This window comes from Mustelus asterias, chromosome 4 (assembly GCF_964213995.1).
Source record: "Mustelus asterias chromosome 4, sMusAst1.hap1.1, whole genome shotgun sequence".
NCBI classification, from domain to species: domain Eukaryota; kingdom Metazoa; phylum Chordata; class Chondrichthyes; order Carcharhiniformes; family Triakidae; genus Mustelus; species Mustelus asterias.
Genome location: NC_135804.1, coordinates 33077188 through 33097109, shown reverse-complemented (window position 1 = coordinate 33097109; position 19922 = coordinate 33077188). Strand labels below are relative to the sequence as shown.

The 19922-nt window shown below is 43.0% G+C and overlaps 1 protein-coding gene and 1 pseudogene across 1 annotated transcript in view; one reads left to right on the top strand and one right to left on the bottom strand.

The window, feature by feature from the left end:
- Window positions 1–19922, top strand: part of znf536 (zinc finger protein 536) — a 346188-nt gene that overhangs the window by 167068 nt on the left and 159198 nt on the right. Inside the window, exon 3 of the mRNA XM_078210243.1 lies at window positions 7223–7375. Within this exon, the coding sequence (XP_078066369.1) occupies window positions 7223–7375 (153 nt within the window). The remainder of the gene's footprint in view (window positions 1–7222; window positions 7376–19922) is intronic.
- Window positions 8277–8477, bottom strand: LOC144493296 (U2 spliceosomal RNA; annotated as a pseudogene).

Here is a 19922-nt window from a genome sequence, read left to right as displayed (position 1 = left end):
TGTCTTCACGGTGAAAGACACCAAAACTATTCTAAAGCCATCGGAGTAGAGGGAGCTGGAGTTTCTGTGCACAAATTGTTGAAGTTAGCAAGCTATGGTGAGAAAGAATTTCATAAGGCATTGGGATACTGGGCTTAGGCATTCTGTACAAATGCTAGGAAGTTTTGATGAACCTTTATGAAACACTGGCTCGGCCTTAACTGGATTAATGTGTCCAATTCTGGACACCACACTCTTGGAAGGATGTGATGGTATTGGGAAGAGTGCAGAAAAGATTTACAAGAATGGTTCTGGGAGTGAGAGTCTTCAATTTATGTGTTTAGATTGGAGAAACTGGAACTGGAACTGTCCTCCTTAGAGAAGAGAAGGTTAGGAGGAGATTAAGCAGAGGTATTCAAAGTCATGAGGGGTCCAAAAAGAGTAGTAGGGAGAAATTGTTGCTGTTGGTAGAAGGGTCCGTGAGGAGAGCAATTGAAGATGAATCACAAAAGAACTAGAAGCAACATGAGAAATAGCTTTTCTGCACAATCAGTGATGAGGATCTGGAATTCACTGCTTGCAAGTGTGGTGGAGGCAGAATGAATGGGGACTATTGGATAATTATCTGAAGAGAGAGGATTTGTAGAGCTATAGAAAAAAGACAGGGGCATGGGACAAGTGGAGTTGTTCTTGCAGACAGCCAGCACAGACACAACAGTCAAATGGCCTTCTTCTCTGGTGTAACCATTCGCTAATTCCACAAAATAGTCAGGAAACAAGGATCTAATGAGAATAAGGAACTTAAAGAAATTAGTGACATTAAAAAAAATTGGAAAAAATAATAGGACCAAAAGTTGACAAATTCCATGGACTCGGTGGCCTAGATACCAAAGTTTTAAAAGAGATGACTGCACAGATCACTTCACCTGACAAAGGAGCAGCTTGTGTTTTCAAATAAACCTGTGGGACTATAACATGGTGTCATGGTGACCTCTCATCTTACACAGATGATGGATGCATTGGTTTTAGTCTTCCAGAATTCCCTAGATTGTAGAACAGTCCCTGTGAATTCAAAGGTAGCAGATATAACCCCACTATTCAAGAAAGGAGGAAGGGAGAAAACAGGATTATGCAGGCCAGTTAGCCTAACAAAAGGAGGAGAAAAAGTGCTAGAATTATCATTTGAGATGTGACAATGGGGTGTTTATTATGATATGATGGGGAAGAGCCAACATGAATTTATGGAAGGAAAATTGTGTTGACTAATCTGATAGCTTTGCGAAGATGTAACCAGCAGGATTATGGGGAACCAGCTGAAGTAATAGACTTTAATTTTCTAATGCATTCAATAATAAGAATGGCACGATCATTCGCACTGTTGCCTCACAGCGCCAGGGACCCGGATTCAATTCCTAGCTTGAGTCACTGGCTATGTGGAGTTTGCACGTTCTTCCCGTGTCTGCGTGAGTTTTCTCTGGGTGCTCCGGTTTCCTCCCACAGTCCGAAAGACGTGCTGGTTAGGTGCATTGGCCATGCTAAATTCTCCCTCAGTGTACCCCACCAACACCTCTACTTTCTCAAAAGACTAAGGAAATTTGGCCCTTCAGCTACAACTCTCACCATCTTTTACAGATGTACCATAGAAAGCATTCTTTCTGGTTGTATCACAGCTTGGTATGGCTCCTGCTCTGCCCAAGGCCTACAAAAGATCGTGAAAGTAGCCCAATCCATCATGCAAACCAGCCTCTCATCCATTGACTCTGTCTACACTTCCCACTACCTCGATAAAGCAGCCAGCATGATTAAGGACCCCACACATCCCGGACATTCTCTTTTCCATCTTCTTCCATCGGGAAAAAGATACAAAAATCTGACGTCACATACCAACTGCCACAAGAACAGCTTCTTCCCTGCTGCTGTCAGACTTTTGAATGGACCTATCCTGCACTAAGCTGATCTTTCTCTACACCCTAGCTATAACTGTAACACTACATTCTGCACTCTCTCATTTCCTTCTCTATGAACAGTATGCTTTGTCTGCATAGCGTGCAAGAAACAATACTTTTCACTGTATACTAGTACATGTGACAGTAATAAATCAAATCAAATTATTTGCTACCCTTAACCAATGGGATGAGTGATCTTGGCTTTCCCACAACAATCTAACCTTAACTTGTATTTCTTAACTAGAGGTCTTCAGGAAATGAAGGTCTTCAGGCCAAAAGTTTGAAATTAACTACTTTGGTAGTTATAGCAAAACAGAATATTTTTAAACGGTGAGAAATGTTTGTGTTCAGAGGGAGCTCGGCTGTCCTTGTCAACAAGCCACAGAAAGTTAACAGCAACTATTAGGAAGGCAAATCGTATGTTAGTTTCTTTTGCAAACTGTTTGGAGTATATCAGAGCAAGAACGTCTTCCCACAGTGATATAGAGCTTTGGTGCGACCGTACTTGTGTCAAGTTTTAGTCTCTTTACCCAAGAAGCAGTCAAATAAAGGTTGACTGTGGGAAACGGTGGCAGGGTGGTATTGTTGCTGGTCCAGTAATCCAGAGACCCAGGGTAATGCTCTGGGGACCTGGGTTCAAATCCCCCCACAGCAAATGGTGGAACTTGAATTCAGTTAATAATCTAATCATTACCTTAACTCCAGACCTCACCAATGTGCAGATCCGAAATGCCCTCTGAAATGGCAAATGGCTCAATTCTATCATAATCACAAGAAAGTTGAATTTGCCTTATCTATAATGCATAATGCATTATTTTAGCGGTGTACTGGAAATGGTGAATTAACGGGTCCTGTTAATTATTTGCTGGGCTCTCTTTCATTGTCTTCTGTAACTTTCAGCTATCTCTACCCAAATGGGCAGGTCACAATGTAGCTTTATAATTGACTGTCACAAAACTCACATGAGCAACTCAAATCAACTTTCCATTCTTCTCCAGAGAGAATCTTTTGTTCCACTCAACTCCTTGTCCAGAAGGAACACTTTACTTCCACAAACTCCTTCCCTATGCAGCGTCTCATCACTACTCAGTGTTATCTCTAGAGAGAGCACTTTATTTCTATTTAAATTCTTCTCAATGGGAAGCACTTCAACTCCATTGCACTGTTCTAGACGGAACACTTTACCTCGGTTCAATTTTTTTCCTGTTCTGCAAACCTCACGTCAGACAATTTCCCTTTTGGAGGGAGTCTCTCACTTTTCCTAACCTCTTAACTGAGGTGACTAAAACTGATTGTTTGGAGAAACTCCCGATAGAAACCGAAGCCCTTCGTTCTATGACTAAGGCCACTGATTCTCTTATCTTGTGATTCTCTTATCAGAGCACATGACTTATCAAAATAACATGATCAGAATAATTCCCCAGGCTTCATTCTGCTTTTCTCCAAGTCCTCTTTGTTTCCCAGTACAAAGTCTCACAGCACCAGGTTAAAGTCCAACAACCTGGTGTTGTGAGACTTCTTACTGTGCCCACCCCAGTCCAATGCCAGCATCTCCACATCTTTGTTTCCCCGCAGTTATTTTGCAGCGCAGTAGTTCTCTCTCCCACTCATGGAGTACATCCATCAGGAACATTCATGGTGGTCTCCAAGCTTTTTCCATATTTATGTAGAATTAAGCACAACCGTACAAATGTTGGAACAAATTGCATGGTCAAGACCAGAGTAATGGATGCTTCTTGCCGCAAGCATGTTTGAAAAGGGTTGTACAGCAGTCATATGTTCCTATATTAGTCTGATGGTTAGCTACTGATAAGCAAAGATGAAAGGGCTCCGTGCTGTTACTGCTTGCTCCTGGCTTCAAACAGCTCCCTCTGCTGCATGAGTTGATACCTCTGCTTCTTCTATTTGAATTCCTGGACAGAGATGCTGAACTGTCTTTGAGAAATGGTGGTGACATTTGCCTGCAGTGATTTTGCGACTCTTTTTGTGTCTGAAAGTTTTAAACTAATCAAATTGAAGCATTTTTAGAACGATCATTTGAATAAATTGACAGATACAAACCCATACAAAAAGCCCATTGCTGTAAGAACAACAGAAATAAATGGTACAATTTTTCAAAGTAGAGTTGCGGGCAAAATGCTAATTGTTAATGAGTCGGATGAACAATGATGCTGCAGCAAGCATTTGAATTCAGAATCAAACCCAGTTCTCCCGAAGTCAGGACACTTCAATTGGGGGAATTTTGCGTGATTTTCATATCTAAGGGACCAGTCAGAATCAATTTCCCCCTATTCTCTAGGAGCAATTATACAATAAGTGATGTTGCTTAATTATCAATAAACTGGATTTTATCCTGGGTCTCCTCAAGTAAGTGCTACTCATATAGCAAAACATGTGTGCTGGAATAGCCAAATGGGAATCAGAATGCCTACAGTGCTATGATGAATCACTGATTGTGCTTTGAAGATGCATTTGGTCCGGACAACTATGGAATTACTAGTGTGACATCTCTCGCTGATAAAATAATGGAAACTAATCTAAGGAAGAGAGTTTAGATGGCTTTAAAAGACACAGCAAGCATGGATTTAGAAAATATTCTTTGATTAAATTCCTCGACTTATTTGAGGACGTTATAAATAAAGCATGTTGTGGAACTCTCTACAATATAGTTTATGAAGACATTCAAAAAGGCTTTGACAAAGGGATTCCAGGTAAACAATTTTCAATTAAGTAAAAGCCATTGGTGATCCAGGGTAAAACAATGGACTGGTTAAGAAATTGGATAAATAATAGAAAACAAATGGTACTCCTGAGAGATGATGCATTCAAGTCCTGCAGGGACCGGTGTTTGGACCTCTGCTGTTTCGAAAATGCAGAACCAAATGTAAGCTAGCTAACTTTGCAGGTGGAGAGTAGTAAGGACAGAGGATGTTTCTAATAATTCACAGTGAGAATATTATTACACAACTGGATAGATCAATGAATGAAACTTAATGGCACGTAACGTCTGAGCTCCAGGGCATTGGAGCTCAGGGTACCCGCAGGGTAAACTTGGCAACCACCCTCTGCTCCAGCTGCCACCACACACCCTCCCCTTGCCCCACCCCACCCCCTGGATTGCCGCAGGTAAGGATGGCACGGCAATGGCCTGGGAAGTTCAAACTTCCCTGCAATAGGAACCATCCAGAAGTATGATACTAATTGCAAACCTCAGATGGCTCTGACTATCTTACAGTAATAGCTACCCAGGAAAAGTTAGAAGGATTAAAATACTTCCTAATTGCTGGGCAACTGTAGTACTAACACCCTCCTCCCCTCCCCCCCCCTCCCCCCCGCCCCAACTCCTTGAGTGTTCCCTTGACCCACCACAGATTCCACCCCCCCCACCGCACACACACACTTCCCCAGCCCCCCTGGGGCCCCACCCGACTATCCTCATGGTCACTGACTGCCCTCCTTAATCCCACCCACCAACCACCCCTGACCTGACCACCCAAATGCCCAAGCAACTCACACCCCCCCATACACCACTGACCATCTGATTATTCCCCTCCTTCCCACCCCCCACCCCCCCACCCCTGCCCCCCACCCCCCTTCTATTGGCTATGTTGGGGCGGGGGCAGAATTTGAAAAGCTGCAGCTTCCAAATTGTAGAGAACATGAAGTCTGCTTGCTGGGAACCCAGGATAAATGGCTCATTAAAATATGCCAAGAAGCATATCAATTATTAACAGGTCCAGTTAAGGTGAACCCAGAATGTTACTTCAAGGTACAAACAGTCGCACTGGAGGAAGGCAATTGAAATGAATGAATGGGAAATTTAAATCATCTTGGAACAAAAAAATTCTTAATCCAAACAGTGTCGAAAAATTTAGAATGATCTTCCATGTGATGTATAAGAATCAAAGACATTAGGGGTATTCACAGTGCAGTTGGGTAAGTTAAATAATAATACTGGAGGAACAAACATTGGTGCTCTGTCAACTCTTTGCCAATGCTTGAGCATTTCTTTTTTATCATGTGTCCTTTAGAGAATCCCTCAAGTTGTTTTAGTGCATCTTTCTACTGTGGATATTTTTCTCAATGACCTTACTTCCACATTAGATCATTTAAAGTTTAAAGTTTATTCATTAGTGTCACAAGTAAGCTGACATTAACACTGCAATGAAGTTACTGTGAAAATCCCCTACTCACCACACTCCTGCACCTGTTAAGTATGGTGGCACAGTGGTTAGCACTGCTGCCTCACAGCACCAGGGACCTGCGTTCGATTCCCGGCTTAGGTCTCTGTATGTGCAGAGACTGCACATTCTCCCTTTGCCTGCATGGGCTTTCTCCGGGTTCCTCCCACAGTCCGAAAGATGTGCTGGCTGGGTGCATTGGCCATGCTAAATTCTCCCTCAGTGTACCCGAACAGGCACCGGAGTGTGGCAACTAGGGGATTTTCACAGTAACTTCATTGCAGTGTTAATGAGATACTAATAAATAAACTTTAGTTCAGGTACACAGAGGGAGAATTTAGCATGGCCAAAGCAACTAACCAGCATGTCATTCAGACAGTGGGAGGAAACGGAGCATCCGGAGGAAACCCACGCACACATGGGGACTCCGCACAGACAGTGACCCAAGCCAGAAATCGAACCTGAATTCCAGGCACGGTAGGGCAGCAGTGCTAACCACTGCGCTACCGTGCCGTCCATTTCTAATTGTGAAAAATACTGATCAATAATAATGTTTGCACTGACTCAACAATATCGGCATTGGGCAATTTCTTCTACCTTCGAAGAATGCTTGTTTTTGGTTGGAGAAGATCAAATGGGAGCTAAAACACACAAAACGAACATTAAAAATTTAAGTCGTCACAACATGTGAAAACAGGGAAACATTTGGGTGAGGGGAGACCATTTAATCTAGCTTCCAGTATGATGATCAGTTAACAACTGTTTTACGTTCCACTTTGGGGCTAAGCAGTACCCTGCACAGCTTCCCAATGCAGCCCTGTATGTAGTCTGAATAATCCACTGAATCCGCCATGCTGCTGATACAGCTGTTTCCATTTTTTCTATTATTCATTTAAATGAAATATGCCATCTGCTGCTAAAAGATGATGATGGGAGAAACTAAAAAAAAGGTGAAAAAAATAAGCAAACATACGAGTTGTCAGCATTCTGTCAGCCTCCAATGTGCAACAGAAAGATGCACTATTGACAAGATTGACTTTGTGTTGCGTTAGCAGAATCAGTGGAGAAACTTCGAACGTCTGTTGTAATGATGGTGCTAATTTGTGTGCATTGTAGATATAGGAGAGGATGTGGGAAGGCCTGCAGGAATCCAACAGCCTTCTTTACTGAGAGACCGACTCCCTGGATCAGCCACGAGAGATTGCCCTTACTGCGGGAAATCATTCCGAACATCCCATCATCTGAAGGTTCACCTGCGAATACATACAGGTGCGTGCACATTTTAGAAACTCTATATAGATAACTCCTAAATTATATTGATGATATCTGTTTCTTGTACTGACTTAAGTATTGACATTGATTGATACTGGCAGGGTCAATGTTTAAATCTAAGCTTAAGTTGAAGTTTATTTATTACTATCACAAGTAGGCTTACATTAACACTGGAATGAAGTTACTCTGAAAATCCCATTGTTGCCACACACTAGTGCCTGTTCAGGTACACTGAGAGAGAATTTAGCATAGCTAATGCACCTAATCAGCATGTCTTTCAGACTTTGGGAGGAAACTGGAGCATCCGGAGAAACTCACGCGAACACGGGGAGAATGTGCAGACTACGCACAGACAGTGACTCAAGCCGGGAATCAAACCCGGGTCCCTGGAGCTGTGAGGCAGCAATGCTAACCACTGAGCCACCTTTGATCAGGTTGCTAATTTTTTTAATATACTTTTCCAATTCAATCAAATCAAGTCCAATTCAGCGTCTCAACAAGTTGAGACATTTCCGATCCAAGCTGACAAGACAGGGTATGCGACCCTTTACCCTGTCTTGGGCCTGATCTACATGAGCCAAGCTGATTGGAGCAGGCTGACGTCTCCGCCTCCAAGGCTTGATCTAATTTGCATCTTAGTCAAAAAGCCGAGATGCCGCTTTTAAAAATAGCTTCATATGAAAATGAAGCTTAAATGCAACCCAATGGCCACGACCAAGTGCAGCATAAGCAGACTACACTTGATCTTAGCCAAAGGCCGAGTAGCGATAACTAATTTTTTAAAAATACTTTTCCAATTCAGTCAAATCAAGTCCAATTCAGAATCTCAACAAGTTGAGACATTTCCGATCCAAGCTGACAAGACAGGGCCTTCACACCTGTCTTGGGCCTGATCTACATGAGCCAAGCTGATTGGAGGAGGGGGAGGATTCCTCCTCCAAGGCTTGATCTCATTTGCATCTTAGCCAAAAGGCCGAGATGCCACTTCTAAAAATTGCTTCATATGAATATGAAGCTTAAATGTAACCTAATGGCCTCAACCAAGTGCAGCATCCTCTTCATACTACACTTGATCTTAGCCAAAAGGCCGAGAAGCGATAGCTAATATGTCTATCAAATCTAACTGATAGATCGATATTGTTAACATATAATGAAGGAAGTGTTGTCAGTAAAAGCTTATCACATTACACTTGTGAGGTTAGCTCACTGTTCCACGTGAGGGTGGTGCCAACATTAGGTTAGCCAATGTTAGTGCACAATCTCCCAAAAGGTGACCATCAAGCTAGTGGTATTTAACCATGCTGAGTTTTGGGGACTCAAATTCAACCACAATGATGTGCATACCATCAGAGATTAAGCTTCAGTACAACATATAACGAATGTAATTATTTTGTGTTTATATAGCCACTGATTAGGCAAACAGAATACTTGGTGATCAAGTAAAAACCAAACAAAATGTGTGAAGTATTCAGCAGGTCTGACAGCATTTGTGGAGAGAGAAAGTTTGATGACCTTTTATCCGAAACTGGTCATCAAAGTCGGCTATTGCACTTGTCGACAAAAACATCTTTCTACTTTCCACATGCAACTGCAAATTGTATCAGACTTAAATTTGATTTGAAAAGGAACAAGTGATCTAAAGAAAAATCTATCCACTTCCTATCGACTTCAATCCATGCTAAACTCCTGGGCTTGTTGTTCGAGAGGAAACTGTCCACGTAAACACTGTCACACAGTAATTACATTTCCCTGCCAGCGATAGCATTGTACCGACATATTTTTGAAGCTCCCAGCTCCTCAACCTGTATTGTGGAAACACTCCAATCTTTGCTTCTTGAATTGTCAGGTTTAGCCATAAATAATGTCACATCAATGCATTATAGAAAGTAGAGAGAATTTATGGGGGAGGGACTTTAATGGCTCACGCAAGCATGGGAAACAATGTGCAATGTGACTGACTTAGGCGGGAGCCAACATTCTGATTTCCCGATGGCGGGTTAATATGCTGAGTTGAAGTCAATGGCGTGTTGGTGACATTGTCACACTTCAGACCATCCTTTGGTAGGTTTCCATCTCTGGCAAATCGGCATGCCATGAATACTCATTGGCGCAAAACTTTTTAAATCATATCCTACCTTCAAGATAAAGTCAGCGGTGCACCCAGTCACATTTGCTTAAAGATGGAGTGCAGCAGTCGGCTTTATGCAGTTATGTCTGATGTCAGCTGTTTTCCTTTTTGAACTCCAAGGCACAAGCGGGGGGTGGGGCGGGGGGAGACTGGTGGCTTACAGGGAGACTCGCGACTGGCAGCATTAAGTCAGTGGTGAGGGAGAGGCATGGAGTGGGCTCAGGTGCATGAAGGAGTGGAAGAGGGACCCAAGGAAGAACAGGGAGTGGGATCAGAAGCAAGAGGGAAGACCCTGGCATTGTGGGATTGGTGGAAACAGTCAATCAAGGCAAGAAAATGAGGGGTCAAAAGGGCAGTGTCAGTGCTGTTAAAATGTGATTCCACCTCAGCGTGTTAATAGGCAGAGTCCTTGCAGAGCTTTGAGTCCACCGACAACATTTCAATTCAACTGCTGAAAGTGATCCCAGACAATATCCTTTTCAATGCAGAGAAGGAAAGGTCAGCTGAGCCCGCAAGTTCATTTGTGTCCCACATAATTGTGAGTACAACACTGGACCACGAACAGGAATATTTGATAAAGAATGAACAAAAAAACAATGTTGTTTCTTCCATAATAAAGAAATGTCCCTGATTCCCCTGTAAGCACCAATACATGCCACCATGTACCGTGCATTTTAGCCCACTGACTAAGCTAGTCCCAACAAATAATGATGACACACACATATTAAAGTGAAACCAATGTGATGCAAAATATTTACATCTGAAATTTAAACTTGAAAAACACCTCTGCCTCCTTTATGTTCTCAATTAATCTTATGTTGGGTAGAAGAGTTGGTGTCATGATCATACACCTTCATGTTTGTCCTGGAGGCTTTTTTATCACCTGCTCGTACCTTCTGCGGTTTCAGCTGACAGGAGGTTTCCCCACCAAAATGCTTCTGCCCACTATGTGATAGCATGAGTCTCCCATACATACTGATGGTAAATGAAATTTGAATTGCAATTGAGTGGTAACCAGCAAAACACAAGAGAGCTGAAATGCCACCCCCACTAGTCATTTAGCTGTCGGGAATAGCTATCACAGATATAATTCCACCTTCTACCTTCAAATGAGTCCAGAATGAAGCCTGCACACCCCATTGTGGCCATTCCTCACTCTTTAACCCACTTACTAATTGCGTTTGGTAGTCTATCTCCATGTAAAACTCCAAGTAAGACTGGGTAATGAATGATTAAAAGTCTTGTGCAATGTACATTGTTTACATTTTGATCATATTTGCAGCTGCCACCTGTAGTCACAATTGTTGTGCCTGTTTTATATCAGTATTTATATTTTCATATGCCAGCATTTTATAATGAAAAAAGAACCTGATAATATCCTTTGAATGGAACGAAAGAAAGGACTTGCATTGATGTAGCATCTTTTACAACCTCCAGACACCCCAAAGTGCTTTACAATCAATAGAGTACTTCTCAGAAGTGTCATTACTGGTGTGGTGTAGGACTTGCAGCAGCTAATTTGAGCACAGCCTTATCTCAAGGAAGGAAGGAAGACTTGTCTCGGAAGAATTCAGAAACAAAGGATTTGTGGGGTGGTGGTGACTTCCACAGGCAGTGGGAAAACATGATCACTGGGTGGCAATCACCCAGCAGAGGGTTCGGATCATTGTGTGACCCTGGACCAAAGGCGAGTGAAGGCAGGATAGGAGTCACGGTGGGGGTCGTAGGAAGGCGGGGCAGGAACTTTGGATCCAAGGGCAGGTGGGTTGCTTTCAGCAATCTGCCCTCTCCTCTTCCAGATGAAGGGTCGCTCAATCAGGCGCAGAGTATCTGACTATGAGGAACCCTCTTGTGGGGTCCACTGGCAAACCCAATAGGGTTTGCTGAGTGGCTTCTGGGAGGCACGGAAAAGCTGTTTGACTCCCATTTAATCACTAAATTGTGATGGGCTCAGGATATCAATTGGCTTATTAATGAGTCTGATTTGACATCCCATTGCTGGCAGCCCCTTCCACCCTCCGACTTAATCGGGGAGGTATTGCCGCTGCCAGGTGACTGACATGGAGCCCCTCCCCTGAGTAAGTGGGTGAGTCCACCATGTTTCCCACCGTGATGTGCTGCATTAATCCAGCCTTATGTTTTTCGGTAGGACAGGGTCAGCACTAATCATTGCCCATTGCAGATTTTTACAGGACGGGCCATACCATTCAGAACAACTCGAAGCTGTTGTCAGCCAACTTCATTTTTATTTATTTCTGAATATCCTTTCTTGCAAATGGCTGGAGTCTTCTTCATGGAGCAGGATCCCAGCCGTGTCAAATAATGATAACTGAGCAGCTGATAACTGAGAGACTGATTTTTATTACAGGGCCAGATGTCCTTCTATTAGTGCTCTGCTGCTGCTGGTATTAATTTTTTCAGGCATTAAACACTTTAAATATTGCAGATGGCAAATTTAAATATTAAAAAAAACAGGTCTTAGTGCTCTAGTTGTAAAAATGCTGGGACACCCTAGATTACCTCAACAAGTGCTGAAGCTCTATATCCACCCATGGGAATACAGGTCTTGACACCGTAAAATTAATTTTACCTCAGCATTTCCTGCCTCCTATCTCCATTGGCAGAGGAACTAGGGCTATGCACTTCTTAACGTTTGCCAGCAACTCCATTCAATGTTGGCACACTTGCTGCCAGATAACACAGCAAAATCAGCTTTTATGAGGTGTTTACGCTGGTGCGCAAGCCAAGAAACGTGACATTTGCCCAAAGGGAATAAGCTTAGTTCAAATGGCAGTGAAAGCTGGGATTTGAACCCTGTCTCTCTCTATCGGACCCCAATGCTTTGCTAATAAATCTCGGAGCTGCTGGGTTTTGAAACTCGACGTTTTGCATATGACATGCAGAAGCAAACTGGAGTTTCAATTAAACTCCAGCCAGTCTGCGGAGGTGTTGTCCTTTTGTTGTACAATGTATACCCAGAAAGCGTTTACCTTGCAATTACCTTCAAACCTTGTGCCACGAACATTTTGGTTGTGCCAGTGTTGTGCCAGTAACAGTGTTACTAAATGAATATAATCTTGTGTAATGTTTTAATGAATTATATGTATATTATGTCCAAAAAAGGCTGCAGGAATCTTAACAAAATTATATTTGAGGAACAATTATTGATGATACCTGCTGATATATGCTTAAAGTGTGACAATCCTCCTTCACTGTTTTAAACCAGATATTAACCCATTTTTAAAAAATGGTTAATGCATCTGCTAAAATAATGGACAAAGGAATCTATTAATACACCAAAGGCTAATCATGGGCTTGTACGATTTTACAACAATGCTTACAAGAGAAAAAAAATATTTAGAGACAATTAACAACTAAATTATTGAACTGTCAGTGACGTGAATGAATGTAAGAAACATAGAAAATAGAAGCAGGAATGGGCCATTCTGCTCTTCGAGCCTGCTCCGCCCGTTCATTTTGATCATGGCTGATCATCGAATTCAACATCCTGATCCCACCTTTCCTCCCCATATCCTTTGATCCCTTTAGCCCCAAGAGCTACATCTAACTCCTTCTTGAAATCACACAAAGTTTTGGCCTCAACTACTCTCTGTGATAGTGAATTCCACACATTCACCACTGTCTCAGTAAAGAAATTTCTCCTCACCTCAGTCCTAAAATGTTTTATCGGAACATCCTTTCTGAAACCAGTCTCTAACCCTGCTAGAATTTTATAAGTTTTTATGAGATCCCCTCACTCTTCTAAACTCCAATGGATATAATCCTAACCAACTGAGTCCCTGCTCATCTGACAAACCTGCCATCCCAGGAATCAGCTGATGAAGGGATTGAAATTTCTCAGTCCTCTTGACTCAAAAACATTCACAATACTAACCAACAGACAGAAGAGATGCAGGTAGGAAGTATGAAGTATGTGTGTGCTTTTACATGAGGTTAGGGCTCTTGCGTATCCTCTCTGTCATCTCTCCCTCTCTCTCTATCTCATATATATGTATATATATATATAAAATCTATAATCTCTATATATAGAGCGAGATATATAAATTTAATTTCCTTGATTTTCGGTCAGTATCAGAAGGCGTTCAGTAGAGTGGAGCAGTCATAGAGTCATAGAGGTTTACAGCATGGAAATAGGCCCTTCAGCCCAACTTGTCCATGCCCTTTTTTTTAACCCCTAAGCGAGTCCCAATTGCCTGCACTTGGCCCATATCCCTCTATACCCATCCTACTCATTTAACTGTCTAAATGCTTTTTAAAAGACAAAATTGTACCCGCCTCCATTACTGCCTCTGGCAGCTTGTTCCAGACACTCACCACCCTCTGTGTGAAAAAATTGCCCCTCTGGACCCTTTTGTATCTCTCCCCTCTCACCTTAAACCTATGGCCTCTAGTTTTAGACTCCCTTACCTTTGGGAAAAGATGTTGACCATCTAGCTGATCTATGCCCTCATTATTTTATAGACCTCTATAAGATCACCCCGAAGCCTCCCACGCTCCAGGGAAAAAACGTCCCACTCTATCCAGCCTCTCCTTATAACTCAAGTCCTGGCAGCATCTTAATAAATCTTTTCTGCACTCTTTCTAGTTTAATAATAAATATCCTTTCTATAATAGGGTGACCGGTCCTGAGTTCAATTTTGATTTGTCAAAAGGAAAAAAAAAATGAAATGAGGAGATATGTTAATATTAATTTCAGGAAGAAAATAGTTTGAGTGGTGCTGAGCTGCTGCTGGATGTGGCTTGGGGCTTTTGAAAAGCAGCATTTTGGTACATCTAAAACACAGGTCACCAAGGTAGTTAGTGGTAGCAGAGGGTTAAAGATTTCATGTGTAATCATTAAGCAACCGCGAGGAGAGAACAGAAGATGTAATTAGTATTATGCATAACCAGTTTTATGTGGTGGGCTGTTAAATTTTTTAAAATGTAGTTTTATCAAACTTGATCTTAAGTGGGCTCTCATACGCTAGCTCTATTAGCAGAATAATTAACATATTAATTTGATAGCCTCCCTGATTCTTTACGGTGGCATGCTTTGTATTTCATTAACAATTTATTTTCATTCTGTTTTATCCTTCACCAAACCATCATGACTGGGTTTGGACATTTGCTGGATGTGGAATCTTATTGTGCACACATTGGCATTTATAAAACAACACTGACTATACTTACAACCTGCAAAGCGCTTCGGGATGTGAAAGACTGCTCCATGTAATTCACTCAATGTTTTAATTTCCTGAGCATTCCTGACCACATCCCCCCTTCCTCACCCCCAAGCCTCCTGCCTCCATCGTCCCCCACCTCATATCCTCTCACTGTCATACAGAATCCCCTTCCCACTATTCAATTTAGCATTTACCACTGCCTCCTCACAGCGCCAGGGACCTGGGTTCGATTCCCAGCTTAGGCCACTATCTGTGTAGTGTTTGCGTGATCCCCCCCGTGTCTGCGTCGGTCTTCTCCGGGTGCTCCGGTTTCCTCCTACAGTCCAAAGATGTGTGGGTTAGGTGGAATTGGCCATGCTAAATTGCCCCTTAGTGTCAGGGGGACCAGCTTGGGTAAATGCATGGGGTTATGGGGATAGGGCCTGGGTGGGATTATGGTCGGTGCAGACTCGATGGGCGAATGGCCTCCTTCTGCACTGCAGGGATTTCTATAATCCCTGAACCAACAAACTGGAAATACCAAGAAATGTATCCGGAAAAATTCCCAAAATGAAACACAACCAGCATGGTTAATGAAAATAATGGTGGTGTAGACTCCAGTTAGAGGAAAGACCTATCATTGAATCTTTAGTGTTGTCATGCTCCAGGGTGCCACAGTGTTATATTTAGTGAGGTTCTTGACTGCATTACAACCTTCAGTATTTCATTTTAATCCTTTTTAAAGTCTAGCATTCGAGTGCTTATTATGATTTGATTTGATTTATTATTGTCACATGTATTAGTATACAGTGAAAAGTATTGTTTCTTACGCGCTATACAGACAAAGCATACCGTTCATAGAGAAGGAAAGGAGAGAGTGCAGGCTCTTTTACTCTTTTATTTCTGCTGGATTATTTTTGAGGTGATTTTCTTTCATGTGTTCAATATTTTTGCTTGTTGTTCTCTCCACTTTCACCCCTTTATTTGTGCTCACTCCATTTTAAGCTGTATTATTTTATTTTCCACTCATTTCTCCCTCTCCTGTTCTTTTCCACTGAAGTGACTGGCTCATTATTTGGGTGAGATTCCATGGATACTGATTACTTTCTGAATCTTGGCCTCTTGGCTATTTTGTCAGCTGGGCCCAACAAGTAGCAACGCTGCCTCTGGGTCAGAAGTTGGTGGGTTCAAGTCCCACAGCTGAATCAGCACATCTAAGCTAAACATTCCAGTCGAGTGCTGAGGGGATGCAACAGTACTGGGGGGGGGGGGTAGCTCCTGAAGTAAGTTGTCGAGGTGAGGTGCCATCTGGTTCTTTAGTTGGACATTAACGATCATACGGCATAATTTGAACAAGTTAAGGGAATTCCAGGATCAATACTCAGCATGGTGGCATGGGGCGGCACAGTGGCACAGTGGTTAGCACTGCTGCCTCACAGCTCCAGGGACCTGGGTTCGCTTCCTGGCTTGAGTTACTGTCTGTGCGGAGTCTGTACGTTCTTCCTGTGTCTGCGTGGGTTTCCTCCGGGTGCTCCAGTTTCCTCCCACAGTCCAAAGATGTGCGGGTTAGGTGCATTGGCCATACTAAATTGCCCCTCAGTGTCCTGGGATGCATAGGTTAGAGGGATTAGTGGGATAAATATGTGGGGTTATGGGGATAAGGCCTAGGTGGGATTGTTGTTGGTGCAGACTCAATGGGCCGAATGGCCTCCTCCTGCACTGTAGAGATTCTATGTTTCTATGAACACTCCATCAGCCAAAACCACCAGAATAAGATGAACTGTTCCTTCATGTCTTGCCATTTGTGATATGGTGCTGGCACAGAATATTTTGCCTACAAAACAGCAGCCACTGTACTCGGAAAAATGACTTATTATGTGAAACATCTTCAGTTGTTTTGATATAATAAAGCACCTCTGCATATCAGTAGAAATGTTATTATTAATGCATGAGCCTTGACAGGTGTTGTCAGCACGCTATTTGCCCATGGAGCGTGAGAGCTAATCCTGATACTAACTTCGTCTAATCTACACATCTCCCATCAGGGCTCACTGAACAACAGTCAGACGCAGGAATCCTGATCAAAGTTACCCTCCCTTACATTGGGTGCTGAAGCTACAACCTGGCTGAGATCACGTAATTCAGCACAGACCAAGGATCCCACCTGGGCTCTTCTGAACCGTGATTCTCTGGGTTAATTTGTCCAACTATTGGAGCATTTCACATTTAAATCTCAAATCTGCCCTTGATATCTCTCCAACTTTCTTAAACTTTCACAGAATCGGCATTTCAGCTTTCACCATCTTGCCTTTTCTAGGCTTTCTGACATTTGGTATCTGGTCTATTTTTCTTATACTGCTGTTTTGACTGCTCATGAGCAGGTACCAGCCTCAGTCCGACCCCGTCTGCTATCTGAGAGGCAGAGAATATTATGGTGGAGTTCACCAAGGACAGAACTACAGAGATCGCAATTCCACAACAATAATGGATGTAATCTTGGCCTGGGAATGTTATAAAAAGAATATCAGCTCTGCTACGTGGAAAGATCTTCTTTATTAACCCATTGAAAGAAGAGATTCTGTACAAATCATAGAAACAGAGATATCATAGAAATCGTACAGTGCAGAAGGAGACCATTCGGCCCATCGAGCCTGCACTGACAACAATCCCACCTGGGCCTCAGTACATATTTACTTCGCTAATCCCTCTAACCTACGCATCCTGAGACACTAAGGGGAAATTTAGCAAGGCCAATGCACCTAACCCACACATCTTTGGACGTGGGAGGAAACCGGAGCACCTGGAGGAAACCCACGCAGACACGGGGAGAACGTGCAAACTCCTCACAGACAGTGACCCAAACCAGGAATCGAACCCAGGTCCTTGGAGCTGATTTGATTTGATTTGATTTATTATTGTCACATGTATTAACATACAGTGAAAAGTATTGTTTCCTGCGCGCTATACAAAGCATACCGTTCATAGAGAAGAAAACGAGAGAGTGCAGAATGTAGTGTTACAGAAATAGCTAGGGTGTAGAGAAAGATCAACTTAAGGGAAGGTAAGTCCATTCAAAAGTCTGACAGCAGCAGGGAAGAGGCTGTTTTTGAGTCGGTTGGTCCATGACCTCAAACCTTTGTATCTTTTCCCGATGGAAGAAGGTGGAAGAGAGAATGTCTGGGGTGCATGGAGTCCTTAATAATGCTGGCTGCTTTTCCGAGGCAGTGGGAAGTGTAGACAGCGTCAATGGATGTGAGGTAGCAGTGCTAACCACTGTGCCACCGTGCCGCCCCTGTGCCACCGTGCCGCATCATGGAAGCACTCGAGAGGCCTGTGAGTGTGGGTCTTCCCAAGACTGGCGGTAATACAAATTCTATGATAAGCTAATGAGTCCAACTTATGTGAGCGGTTGAAACTCATTCTCAGCAGTGACCAAGCTAGATGGAGGGACAGGCACCGAGGCCGGAATTCGCCGACCTCGCCCATGGCTGCGATGATCTAGTCCCGCTGCTGTGAATGGAGATTTAGCTGAGCGCCAAATTCTCCATTCCCGCTGGCAGTGGCAGCGGGGCGTAGGAAACCGGAGAATTCAGACCACTGTGCAACTGAAACCCATAATAATCCGCCTCAGCAGAGGGTGTGTCTCCCCCATTTGTTGGTGAGCTATGTCCGTACAGCATTGACCCAGGTACCAACTATTAAAATAAAACTACGGTCTGGCTAAAACTACGGTCAGGTACTAACTTTTAAAATAAAATTACAGACTGACATTCGTCTGACAGCGATTAGGTTCACTCGCAGTTGAATAAAATTAATCTGCTATCAATTTGCAATAGTTTTCGTTCTGTTGATTTAATAGCAGAATAAACTGAGACGCAGCTTAGCTTAAGTTTCAAATTAGTGCCAACTGAGATGTGTGCAATCGCTTGTTAGTATAAACTTATATCCAGAAACAAATCTCCTCATACCAGCTAACATATTCTATCCTACTATTGGTAACTGGCTCCCTGCACTGCACCATCTGGTATATTCTGCTTCTAGTGATCTCCACCACTTTTTACTGCCTTTATATAAAAACAACCCTCACCAGAGACAGAACAATATTAAATTAAAAACCAGGATATGATGAAAGTATTTTGCACAGGACCAAGCACATTTAAATATATCTTTATAAATATAATTGTGTAACAGCCTGGAATTATAAACAGGACCGCTCCGCTCAATCTACCCAGTGGATTTGGATACTGAGTCTGGATTATGGCACTGCAGCGTAAACAAAGCGAATGATATAATGTAAAATTTAAAGAAAAAAGCAGAACATGTTCAAATGGCCCACCTGTCCCATGGGTCACAAGAAAGACTTGAAAACGAAAGATTTGCGGCGATCTGCCACAAAATCATTTTTGAAGCATATTGTCTTGATAATTTATCTCTATCGTCTTCCCTTTGATTTTAGCCAGGCTGTGTTTACCAGACTCTGATGATAACTGAGTCATCCTCTCTGATTCTACTGGGGTAAATTAATACAGGGCTTGGGGGAGGGGGGGGGGTGCGGTTGGTGTTGGTCGGGGGTGGTGGTGAGTGCTCGTCACTTTCTGATGCTCTCTCCCCCTGCCAGAACACTTTCTTTGTTGTACCTGATTCCTAGCCAAACCAGAGCACTTGTTTTCAGGAGGACATAAATACCAGCTGAGGTTAAAGTGCAAACATGGTTCGATTGGTCAGTGGTGTAGGAGGCAAGCACTAGTCTGCCCATGAAGCCTAACTGCTGATAATGTTGGAATCATTTTCACAACAGTTTTACTAGTTAGCTCCCCCATTGCTCTTCATATGCTTCCTCGCTAATCCTGGCTCCCAAAAATGTAATTAGTTGGCATTTCAAGGCAAGAAGCAAAGGCAGTTTTCCTTCCTTGGGATTGAATGCTTTATTCTTCTGCAATGCGGCTTCTGACAGTAAAGGTAAGTTTGAATATGTATAGCCCTGGTGCAATTACCCTCAACACCTTTGGGTGAGGAAGATGGGATATTAACAGATTTTTTCCATGTGACCACTTTCTGGTGACTGCTTTCAAGAAGGTGTGAATATGTGGGGGATTAAACCACTGTGCACGATGGCACAGTGGTTAGCAGGGACCCGGGTTCAATTCCGGCCTCGGGTGACTGTGTGGAGTTTGCACATTCTCCCCGTGTCTGCATGGGTTTCCACTGGGTGCTCCGGTTTCCTCCCACAGTCCAGAGATGTGCAGGTTAGGTT